The 12,969-nt window shown below is 48.8% G+C and overlaps 1 protein-coding gene across 5 annotated transcripts in view; it reads right to left on the bottom strand.

Annotated features, from left to right (window-relative positions):
• Positions 1 to 12,969, bottom strand: part of dlgap4b (discs, large (Drosophila) homolog-associated protein 4b) — a 270,261-nt gene that overhangs the window by 79,273 nt on the left and 178,019 nt on the right. For 4 of the 5 annotated variants that reach the window (XR_009802238.1, XM_061875413.1, XM_061875411.1 and 1 more), the window contains exons 5-7: positions 9,535 to 10,748; positions 9,254 to 9,459; positions 178 to 316 (exon numbers count right to left, since the gene is read on the bottom strand). Coding sequence is in view for 4 of the 5 variants with exons in the window: in XM_061875413.1 (XP_061731397.1) it covers positions 178 to 316; positions 9,254 to 9,459; positions 9,535 to 10,695 (1,506 nt within the window). In the remaining variant the exon portion in view is untranslated. Of the gene's footprint in view, positions 1 to 177; positions 317 to 6,031; positions 6,122 to 9,253; positions 9,460 to 9,534; positions 10,749 to 12,969 lie in introns of all 5 variants that reach the window. The other variant, XM_061875415.1, reaches the window with a different exon arrangement.

Raw genomic sequence — 12,969 nt, 5'->3', positions numbered from 1 at the left:
CTATATGCTCTTCATGAAATATTCATCCGCGCCTTTTTTTTAATTATTTTTTTTATCAAGCCAGGAAAATATCTGCTAAGCGAAGCAGAGCAGAAAAGAGCCCGAGGAAGGCAATTTGGGGGCTTCCTAATAAACCCCAATAAACATCAACAGCGACTATCCTGGACAAGAACTCACTCGACCCACGCAGCTCCGTCTGCCCAAAGTGCTGAAGTCGTCGTCATCCCAGTGGGGCAAAGGGGAGCCCGGACCCCCCATGCAGGCCAGGTTGTCCAGACTGCGGTTATTGGACAGCTCTCGGAGGGATGGAAGACAGCTGCAGAGCGGAGGAAGTGCACCACAGTCAAAGAGCAGGAACATTCAATCATTCATGAAAAGATGTTGATATGTGATGGATGGACTGAGGATGTGTCGGGGGGGAAAACATCCCAGCAATATTTGAAATGAGGCTTTTATTATTGAGGAGTCTTTTTCATTTCCTTTTAATATGTCCTCCTTTCTCCATTTCATTGTGCTCCCTCACAAAAACGTCCATACTGTAAACCAGGGGTGCCCATTACGTCGATCGCGAGCTACCAGTCGACCGCGGGGGGTGTGTCAGTCGATCTCCAGCCAGGCTTTTAAAAAAAATAGACCTAAAAATTTGTGATCATCAATCTTCACCAAGACGTCACTTAAATGACATTCACGGTACCGGAGGGTCTTGTGAGATGACGCTGGCTGCTGCAAGATCATTATTATGAAAATATGACCGAGAGGGGAGGAGACCCTGCCCCAAGTGGAGGAGTTCAAGTACCTAGGAGTCTAGTTCGCGAGTGAGGGAAGAGTGGATGGTGAGATCGACAGGCGGATCGGTGCGGCGTCTTCAGAAATGCGGACGTTGTATCGATCCGTTGTGGTGAAGAAGGAGCTGAGCCGGAAGGCAAAGCTCTCAATTTACCGGTCGATCTACGTTCCCATCCTCACCTATGGTCATGAGCTTTGGGTCATGACCGAAAGGATAAGATCACGGGTACAAGCGGCCCAAATTAGTTTGGGTCTCTCCCTTAGAGATAGGGTGAGAAGCTCTGCCATCCGGGAGGAACTCAAAGTAAAGCCGCTGCTCCTTCACATGGAGAGGAGCCAGATGAGGTGGTTCGGGCATCTGGTCAGGATGCCACCCGAACGCCTCCCTAGGGAGGTGTTTAGGGCACGTCCAACCGGTAGGAGGCCACGGGGAAGACCCAGGACACGTTGGGAAGACTATGTCTCCCGGCTGGCCTGGGAACGCCTCGGGATCCCCCGGGAAGAGCTAGACGAAGTGGCTGGGGAGAGGGAAGTCTGGGTTTCCCTGCTTAGGCTGTTGCCCCCGCAACCCGACCTCGGATAAGCGGAAGATGATGGATGGATGGATGGATGGATGGATGACCGAGAGGAAGGCGAGAAACACTTTTTATTTCAACAGACTCTCGCGCCGTACCTTCCGTCAAAACTCTAAAGGCCGACTGCACATTTCCTATCTTCACAATAAAAGCCCTGCTTCATGCTGCCTGCGCTAACTAAATACAGAGTCTCGGAAAACTGGCGTGCACAAGCGATCCCTCAGAAAGCTGGCGTGCACATCACTTGTGCACGCCAGCTTTCCGAGACTCTTATTTTGTTAGCGCAGGCAGCATGAAGCAGGGCTTTTATTTTGAAGATAGGAAACGTGCAGTCGGCCTTTAGAGTTTTGACGGAAGGGACGGCGCGAAAGTCTGTTGAAATAAAAAGTGTTTCTCGCCTTCCTCTCTGTCATTTTTTCATAACAATGAACTGGCAGCAGCCAGCGTCATCTCACAAGACCCTCGGGTGCCGTGAATGTCAATCAAGCAAGCTACGGAATTTGCCGCCAATGTTTTTCTTGTAAAGTGTATGGAAGCTGGATGAATTAGATGCCAAAAACCAACCACTTTCATGTGGTATTGTACAGAAAGGACCACTTTTTTTCTCCTCCATTTGAAAATGTGGGCGTTATCATCATTACTGTCTGATTCCAATCAATGCAAGTCATCAGAATCAGGTAATACACCAACTTATATTCTTGTCTTTGTGAAAGAAAGACATCTATATGTGTTACACATGCTTGTATTATCATTAAACACATTTAACTTGTTTACAAAAATGTCTCTTTCATGAATAAATAAATATAAATGATATATATAAATGAGGTAGATCCCCTCGAGTTGGTCAATTGAAAAGTAGCTCGCCTGCAGAAAAAGTGTGGGCACCCCTGCTGTACACCGTTTTATTACCCAAACTTCAAACTTCAACTCAGTTTAATATAAGTTCAGCATTCTAAGTACCGTCATTTCTGGACTATAAGCCACTACTTTTTGGTTCGAACCCTGCGGCTTATAAAACGCTGCGGCTAATTTACATATTGTTCTTCGCCGACAGTGTGAGAATGACATATTTTGAAAGTGTTCTTGCCTAGTCCATAGTCATGTTTAAAAGCAGCGAGTGGTTTTCCTGTGAACGCTTTGGGTTTTTCTTCTTATGTCCGCTAGTAAACTCTTTGTTTAGTCTTAAGGGCTCCTGTTTGTCGGCTCACAGAGCGGTTTTGGCCAGTTCCTTATCTGTTTTGAAGTAGCAGCTGCACTGTCACATTGGAAACGCATTGTGTGCGTGTTGTATCACCCCCAGATGCACGAGGACCAAGACAGGCAGGAATTGCAGGTAAGAGCTGGTTTTAATATACAAAAATAAAAGAACACTGGTGCAAAACTGACAAAAGAAAAGGCATGCCTGCGCACGGGAAGCTAACGCTAACTAGCAGGTAGTCCAGAAGTCCAACAGTAACATGCTAAGGCGAAACTTAGCACTAGCATATACATCGACGAAAAACTAACGTGAATGTTGCGTGGAGCAAACAACGAACCAGGAACGAAGTGAGGTCGAAGGCAGACTTAAATACTAAAGTAACAATCAAAACACAGGGGCGTGACAAAAACAGAGCAGGTGGAACAAATAAGGAAACCATGGTAACCGAACAAACAAGGAAGTGCACAAACTAGGGATCGGAAAAACAGAAAACACACAAAAGGACTCAAGAACAGAAACTATCTATGATCCGGGAGGCGGATCATGACATGTACTTCTTTCTGTTTTCGCTCGACATAAGATGACTCTTTTTGTTTGGATTCAGACCTCTTTTTTGGTGATGCTATTGTTGCCTTGTAAGGGCTGGTCTCCTAAAGCTTAATATTGTACCGTTCTGTCTCGGTGGTCCATGTTTGTCATCCAAAGAACTTGGGAATGACCAGTCATAATATTTCGTTTTCAACAAATCGTTTTCGCAGAACACCGACAGAGACAACTGAAAAGGTGGGTTGTTTTGTGTGCTACGGCGCCACCTTTTGGCCGAGTTTGCTCACTGCAAAACGTTCCTCCTGTTTTTTGCCTCGAACCGGAACTATAACCGTTTCTGCTTGATAAGGTTAATTATCAATAAACCTTAATCATTTAAGGTTTATTGGCGCTCTGTACTTCTCCCTACGTCCGTGCACACAGCGGCGTTTGAAAAAGTCATGGATTTTCCTTTTTGAAACTGATACCGATAATTTACAATGTTATATTTTAAAGCTGGATCTGTTCGCAGCCGAGTGTGAAGCGACTGGGATGGGAATCAGCACCTCCCAAGTCCCAGTCCATGGTTCTCGCTCGGAAAAGGGTGGAGTGCCATCTCCGGGTTGGGGAGGAGACCCTGCCCCAAGTGGAGGAGTTCAAGTACCTAGGAGTCTTGTTCACGAGTGATCGTCTTGTTCAGGCGGATCGGTGCGGCGTCTTCAGTAACGTGGATGCTGTATCGATCCGTTGTGGTGAAGAAGGAGCTGAGCCAGAAGGCAAAGCTATGGTCATGACCTTTGGGTTATGCCCGAAAGTACAAGATCATGGGTACAAGCGGCCCAAATGAGTTTCCTCCGCCGGATGGTAGAGATCGGACTGTCTGATTGTGGCGGTCAGTGCCAGGGCTTGGTCCGCATTGCCGGCAGTAAGTGGGACACGTTTCCAGTGAGGGTTGGACTCCGCCAAGGCTGTCCTTTGTCACCGATTCTGTTCATAACTTTTATGGACAGAATTTCTAGGTGCAGCCAAGGCGTTGAGGGGTTCCGGTTTGGTGACCGCAGGATTAGGTCTCTGCTTTTTGCAGATGATGTGGTCCTGATGGCTTCATCTGGCCGGGATCTTCAGCTCTCACTGGATCGGTTCGCAGCCGAGTGTGAAGCGACTGGGATGAGAATCAGCACCTCCAAGTCCCAGTCCATGGTTCTCGCTCGGAAAAGGGTGGAGTGCCATCTCCGGGTTGGGGAGGAGATCTTGCCCCAAGTGGAGGAGTTCAAGTACCTAAGAGTCTTGTTCACGAGTGATTGTCTTGTTCAGGCAGATCGGTGCGGCGTCTTCAGTAATGCGGACGTTGTACCGATCCGTTGTGGTGAATAAGGAGCTGAGCCGGAAGGCAAAGCTATGGTCATGACCTTTGGGTTATGCCCGAAAGTACAAGATCATGGGTACAAGCGGCCCAAATGAGTTTCCTCCGCCGGATGGTAGAGATCGGACTGTCTGATTGTGGCGGTCAGTGTCAGAGCTTGGTCCGCATTGCCGGCAGTAAGTGGGACACGTTTCCAGTGAGGGTTGGACTCCGCCAAGGCTGTCCTTTGTCACCGATTCTGTTCATAACTTTTATGGACAGAATTTCTAGGTGCAGTCGTTGAGGGGATCTGGTTTGGTGGCTGCAGGATTAGGTCTCTGCTTTTTGCAGATGATGTGGTCCTGATGGCTTCATCTGGCCGGGATCTTCAGCTCTCACTGGATCGGTTCGCAGCCGAGTGTGAAGCGACTGGGATGAGAATCAGCACCTCCAAGTCCGAGTCCATGGTTCTCGCCCGGGAAAGGGTGGAGTGCCATCTCCGGGTTAGGGAGGAGACCCTGCCCAATGTGGAGGAGTTCAAGTATCTCAGAGTCTAGTTCACGAGTGGATGGTGAGGTCAACAGGCGTCTTCAGTAATGCGGACGCTGTATCGATCCGTTGTGGTGAATAAGGAGCTGAGCCAGAAGGCAAAGCTCTCAATTTACCGGTCGATCTACGTTCCCATCCTCACCTATGGTCATGAGCTTTGGGTCATGACCAAAAGGACAAGATCACGGGTACATGCGGCCCAAATTGTTTGGGTCTCTCCCTTAGAGATACGGTTAGAAGCTCTGTCATCCGGGGGAGGAACTCAAAGTAAAGTCGTTGGTCCTCCACATCGAGAGGAGCCCAATGAGGTGGTTCGGGCATCTGGTCACCACCCGAACGTCTCCCTAGGGAGGTGTTTAGGGCACGTCCAACCGGTAGGAGGCCACGGGGAAGACCCAGGACACGTTGGGAAGACTATGTCTCCCGGCCGGTCCGGTAAAGCTTCGGGATCCCCCGTGAGGAGCTGGACGAAGTGGCTTGGAAGAGGAAAGTCTGGGCTTCCCTGCTTAGGCTGCTGCCCCCGCTACCCGACCTCGGCTAAGCGGAAGAAGATGGATGGATTTTAAAGCATGCATCGGCCTATAGTATCGGCAGTCCAATATTATCGGACATCCCAGGTTGAAATCCATATTTAACATTCAAATTAGTGGAGTTTGGAGACAAGATTTAAAGGTAGGCTTGTTTTAGTTAAAAAAAGGACAAAACTAAAGTCATGTTTTGATAGAATTCATCTCATTTCTGGCTTCCATAACAGCAGCATCAGTGCATGCAAAGCTGGGTGGTCACATGGTCACATGGTCACATGGTCACATGGTCACATGGTCACATGGTCACATGGTCACATGGTCACATGGTCTGCTCGCTGGCCAAAGAAGCAATGGAAGAAAGTCGCTGCTGGACAAAAGAAAAGCCAATGTCTGCCAGCAGAGGTTGATCATGAGAGGTCAGGTCACTGAGGACAGAGTCAGTAACTTCCACCCCCAAGATGGCGGGACAGTCAGCGGGGTGCATGGTTTCTGCCGACGTGACGGGCGCCTGTCTGGGCCGCACACTGACCTGCTCATTGACCTGCCCAATTGTTGGAGGGAGGACCCGCTGTGGAGGGGAGACCACATGTCCTGCACCAAGGTCCCGTCCAGGGTTCTGCTGCTCACAGCAGGGGAGGGGGGGTTAGTCATTTATTCCTCTCTACCTTTCCACACAGAACTAACCCTCGCCGCACACACGGAGAAACATCAACATAGCATGGAGGCGCTAGGGTTGCATTTCAAAACGTAAAGATTTTAATAAATCCATTAGAAGAAGACAGCCTGCCGTTTCCTTAAACTTGGACACACACATGTATACCTTTGGCCATTCTAAGACATGTTGTTCCAGACCACAGCAAACGTTACCATGTTGTACCAGACCACAGCAATTGTCACCATGTTGTACCAGACCACAGAAAACGTTACCATGTTGTTCCAGACCCCAGCAAACGTTACCATGTTGTACCAGACCACAGAAAACGTTACCATGCTGTTCCAGACCCCAGCAAACACTACCCAGCTTGCAAAAATTGTAATAAATCCATTGGATGAAAACAGCCCGGCATTTTAACCCCAATAACAAACATAAATAACCCAATTATAATTGTTATTTTGTGAAATACGACATTGGAAATGATCGCTTTTCCTTACTAAAAGAAGATTTCATCTCCACAGCAGATGTAGCCGGAGGGCCAAATCGGTTCCGACTTTGGAGGGCTGTCCATGTCCTCCAGCAAATGTTTTACAATTCTGAGTAGGCATGACAAAATGTGCCAGCGCTTCCTTGGCTTCCATTTTCTGACATCATTATCACCGCCACACAAGACATGTTCTCCTCACACTTCACACTTCTTCAAGTTTCCTGCGACCAGACCTTCCCCAAATGTGAGATTTAGAAACATGTATACTGTATATGTAATGTAGTAACAGACACCTTCATAAGGAGACCATGACCACAACAAGGAGACCGTGACCACAACAAGGAGACCGTGACCACAACAAAAAGACCATGACCACAACAAGAAGACGGAGACAGTGACCACAAGAAGGAGACAGTGACCACAAGAAGGAGACAGTGACCACAACAAGGAGACCCTGACCACAACAAGGAGACCATGACCACAACAAGGACAGAGTGACCACAACAAGAAGACCATGACCACAACAAGGAGACCATGACCACAACAAGAAGACCATGACCACAACAAGGAGACAGTGACCACAACAAGGAGACGGAGACAGTGACCACAAGAAGGAGACAGTGACCACAACAAGGAGACCGTGACCACAACAAGGAGACCGTGACCACAACAAGGAGACCGTGACCACAACAAGGAGACCGTGACCACAACAAGGAGACAATGACCACAACAAGGAGAGGGAGACAGTGACCACAACAAGGAGACAGTGACCACAACAAGGAGACCGTGACCACAACAAGGAGACCGTGACCACAACAAGGAGACCGTGACCACAACAAGGAGAGAGTGACCACAACAAGGAGAGAGTGACCAATACAAAAAGACCATGACCACAACAAAAAGACCATGACCACAACAAGGAGACCATGACCACAACAAGAAGACCATGACCACAACAAGGAGACCATGACCACAACAAGGAGACAGTGACCACAACAAGGAGACAGTGACCACAACAAGAAGACAGTGACCACAACAAGGAGACAGTGACCACAACAAGAAGACAATGACCACAACAAGAAGACCATGACCACAACAAGGAGACAGTGACCACAACAAGGAGACAATGACCACAACAAGGAGACAGTGACCACAACAAGGAGACAATGACCACAACAAGGAGACAGTGACCACAACAAGGAGACAATGACCACAACAAGGAGACAGTGACCACAACAAGGAGACAGTGACCACAACAAGGAGACAGTGACCACAACAAAGAGACCGTGACCACAACAAGAAGACAGTGACCACAACAAGGAGACAGTGACCACAACAAGAAGACAATGACCACAACAAGAAGACCATGACCACAACAAGGAGACAGTGACCACAACAAGGAGACAGTGACCACAACAAGGAGACAATGACCACAACAAGAAGACAATGACCACAACAAGAAGACCATGACCACAACAAGGAGACAGTGACCACAACAAGGAGACAATGACCACAACAAGGAGACAGTGACCACAACAAGGAGAGAGTGACCACAACAAGGCGACAGTGACCACAACAAGGAGACCGTGACCACAACAAGGAGACCGTGACCACAAGAAGGAGACAGTGACCACAACAAGGAGACCGTGACCACAACAAGGAGACCGTGACCACAACAAGGAGACCGTGACCACAACAAGGAGACAATGACCACAACAAGGAGAGGGAGACAGTGACCACAACAAGGAGACCGTGACCACAAGAAGGAGACAGTGACCACAACAAGGAGACCGTGACCACAACAAGGAGACCGTGACCACAACAAGGAGACCATGACCACAACAAGGAGAGAGTGACCACAACAAAAAGACCGTGACCACAACAAAAAGACCATGACCACAACAAAAAGACCATGACCACAACAAGGAGACCATGACCACAACAAGAAGACCATGACCACAACAAGGAGACCATGACCACAACAAGGAGACCATGACCACAACAAGGAGACCGTGACCACAACAAAGAGACCGTGACCACAACAAGGAGACAATGACCACAACAAGGAGAGGGAGACAGTGACCACAACAAGGAGACCGTGACCACAACAAGGAGACCGTGACCACAACAAGGAGACAGTGACCACAACAAGGAGAGAGTGACCACAACAAGGCGACAGTGACCACAACAAGGAGACCGTGACCACAACAAGGAGACCGTGACCACAACAAGGAGACAGTGACCACAACAAGGAGACCATGACCACAACAAGGAGACCGTGACCACAACAAGAAGACCGTGACCACAACAAGGAGACCGTGACCACAACAAGGAGACAATGACCACAACAAGGAGACCATGACCACAACAAGGAGACCGTGACCACAACAAGGAGACCATGACCACAACAAGGAGACCGTGACCACAACAAGGGGACGGTGACCACAACAAGGAGACCGTGACCACAACAAGGGGACCGTGACCACAACAAGGAGACCATGACCACAACAAGGAGACCATGACCGCAACAAGGAGACAGTGACCACAACAAGGAGACAGTGACCACAACAAGGAGACCATGACCGCAACAAGGAGACCATCATGCTTACTTGCGCAGGGGCAGCTGCTCGCTGAGGGAATGCTGAGTGGCCCTGAGGTAGCTCTGGCGGCGAGCGGCAGTCTTTGGCGAGGGTTTGGGACTCCCCTCCGAGTCGTCGCTGTCCTCCATGTCTGCCATGGCTTTCACGTAACTCCCGCTACGCATTCTCCTGCAGGGGATTTCATTGCCGCCGCCCAAAGAGCTGCTCCAGTCCCCCTGCAGGCGGCAACACAACATGACTTTAGTCTCACCATCTGCAGCACCCTTAGTCCAAACTGCTGGATGACTCACCCTTCGTCCAACCTGCAGGTAGTTGCAGGCCAGCTGCTGCTGGCATGACCTGGATTTGAGCAAGGACCGGTCTAAAGTTGCTGAGCCCTTCTGGATCAGTGGCCTGGGTTGGCCCATAGTCAGCGCAGACCAGGAGCCTCCTTTCATGAAGTCATTGTCGTTCAGAACCACATGAGACCCTCCCAAGTCACCCCTGGGTGCGGAATACTTCATGTCGCTGCTGCTCTTGGACGAGCTGATGGTGTTGTAGCCGCTGGGAATGTATCTGTTCTGGTTCTGGTGGCCAGTGGGTTGTCCAACAGTCATCATGGCCATGGTGTTGTGGAAGCTGCTCATGTCACTGCTGTCCAAGTCGTCGGAGCTCCAGTACCCCGACATGTTGGAGCGCGGACGTCGTTTGGCGGTTGCTTCTGGTTTGGTTCCACGGTCTTTACTTTTGGACCTGCGGGTGTGCTTCCCCCCATCCTCCGTGCTGGACGAGCCCCCGCCGCTGCCCGTGGAGCGCCCGTTGATGTTTCCTTTCATGTGGTGGCTCTCCAGGGACTGGGACTTGGCAAAGAGCTTCTGCACAGAGTGCAGCATGTAGCGAATCCGACCGGGACTGTCCGTACGCTGCTTGGCGGCTGCTAGCGCCGACGTCCGGTGGAACTGTAACGTGCTGAAGCCGTCCCGGCCTCCGGGCAGTTGCTTCTCAAAGTCCAGCAGACTGGCTGGTGTTTGATTCTTGGTCATGTGATGTGATATAGTCGCTGAACCGCTGGTGATCATAGCACGTCTACTAAGCTCCGCCATGCCCATCCCTGCCCCCATGCCCATTGACATGGACGCGCCTAAAGTCCCGGTTCCAATCCCGCCCATGCTCTCGGCAGGTGGAGCGAAGTCCGATGGGTCGTAGGAGTTGTAGTGAATCCTGGGGAAGGTGCTGCTGTTGGACAGCTGGTTGTTAAGGGGCAGCAGGCATTCTGCTGGAAGGGAGCCTGGGTTGGCTGAAGGGTAAAGATGAGGGTCCATAGTCCCATAGTGGTCCATTGTAGGGTTCAGCAGGTAAGGACTGCGCGGCATGGTGCTGGTCTTCTGGTGGTACAGGGCCTCGACATGGCCAGAAGAAGGGTCACAGGACTCAGACAAGTGTCGGCCGTGGCTGGTCCCCAGTCCTTTCATGTCGGCAAGGAGGCCCCGCCAACTAGTAGACCCCCAGACCTAGAAGTTGACTCCTAGACCATAGACACATGAGAAAAAAAATGAAAATCACCACAGGACAAAACAAAATACACTGAGATAGTTCAAACTCAAGGACGCAATGATTGATCAAGTTAGCAACAACGTACGACGCAATGATCGTCCTTAGCTAATTGGTCATGTTAGCAACAACGTACGACGCAATGATCGTCCTTAGCTAATTGGTCATGTTAGCAACAACGTACGACGCAATGATCGTCCTTAGCTAGTTGGTCAAGTTAGCAACAACGTACGACGCAATGATCGTCTTAGCTAATTGGTCAAGTTAGCAACAACGTACGACGCTGTGATCGTCCTTGGCTAATTGGTCAAGTTAGCAACAACGTACGACGCAATGATCGTCCTTAGCTAATTGGTCATGTTAGCAACAACGTATGACGCAATGATCGTCCTTAGCTAATTGGTCAAGTTAGCAACAACGTACGACGCAATGATCGTCCTTAGCTAGTTGGTCAAGTTAGCAACAACGTACGACGCAATGATCGGCCTTAGCTAATTGGTCAAGTTAGCAACAACGTATGACGTAATGATCGTTCTTAGCTAATTGGTCAAGTTAGCAACAACGTACAACGCAATGATCGTCCTTACCTAGTTAGTCAAGTTAGCAACAACGTACGACGCAATGATCGTCCTTAGCTAGTTGGTCAAGTTAGCAACAACGTACGACGCAATGATCGTCCTTAGCTAATTGGTCATGTTAGCAACAACGTACGACGCAATGATCGTCCTTAGCTAATTGGTCATGTTAGCAACAACGTACGACGCAATGATCGTCCTTAGCTAGTTGGTCAAGTTAGCAACAACGTACGACGCAATGATCGTCCTTAGCTAATTGGTCAAGTTAGCAACAACGTACGACGCAATGATCGTCTTAGCTAATTGGTCAAGTTAGCAACAACGTACGACGCAATGATCGTCCTTAGCTAATTGGTCAAGTTAGCAACAACGTACGACGCAATGATCGTCCTTAGCTAATTGGTCATGTTAGCAACAACGTATGACGCAATGATCGTCCTTAGCTAATTGGTCAAGTTAGCAACAACGTATGACGCAATGATCGTCCTTAGCTAGTTGGTCAAGTTAGCAACAACGTACGACGCAATGATCGGCCTTAGCTAATTGGTCAAGTTAGCAACAACGTATGACGTAATGATCGTTCTTAGCTAATTGGTCAAGTTAGCAACAACGTACAACGCAATGATCGTCCTTACCTAGTTAGTCAAGTTAGCAACAACGTACGACGCAATGATCGTCCTTAGCTAGTTGGTCAAGTTAGCAACAACGTACGACGCAATGATCGTCCTTAGCTAATTGGTCATGTTAGCAACAACGTACGACGCAATGATCGTCCTTAGCTAATTGGTCATGTTAGCAACAACGTACGACGCAATGATCGTCCTTAGCTAATCGGTCAAGTTAGCAACAACGTATGACACAATTATCGTCCTTAGCTAATTGGTCAAGTTAGCAACAACGTACGACGCAATGATCGTCCTTAGCTAATTGGTCAAGTTAGCAACAACGTACGACGCAATGATCGTCCTTAGCTAATTGGTCAAGTAGCAACAACGTACGACGTAATGATCGTCTTAGCTAATTGGTCAAGTTAGCAACAACGTATGACGTAATGATCGTCTTAGCTAATTGGTCAAGTTAGCAACAACGTACGACGCAATGATCGTCCTTAGCTAATTGGTCACATTAGCAACAACGTACGACGCAATGATCGTCCTTAGCTAATTGGTCAAGTTAGCAACAACGTACGACGCAATGATCATCCTTAGCTAATTGGTCAAGTTAGCAACAACGTACGACGCAATGATCATCCTTAGCTAATTGGTCAAGTTAGCAACAACGTACAACGCAATGATCGTCCTTAGCTAATTGGTCAAGTTAGCAACAACGTACGACGCAATGATCGTCCTTAGCTAATTGGTCAAGTAGCAACAACGTACGACGTAATGATCGTCTTAGCTAATTGGTCAAGTTAGCAACAACGTATGACGTAATGATCGTCTTAGCTAATTGGTCAAGTTAGCAACAACGTACGACGCAATGATCGTCCTTAGCTAATTGGTCAAATTAGCAACAACGTACGACGCAATGATCGTCCTTAGCTAATTGGTCAAGTTAGCAACAACGTATGACGCAATGATCGTCCTTAGCTAGTTGGTCAAGTTAGCAACAACGTACGAC

This window comes from Nerophis ophidion, linkage group LG16 (assembly GCF_033978795.1).
Source record: "Nerophis ophidion isolate RoL-2023_Sa linkage group LG16, RoL_Noph_v1.0, whole genome shotgun sequence".
NCBI lineage: Eukaryota > Metazoa > Chordata > Actinopteri > Syngnathiformes > Syngnathidae > Nerophis > Nerophis ophidion.
The sequence above is the reverse complement of the archived record's forward strand: the minus strand, read 5'-3'. Positions and strand labels throughout refer to the sequence as shown.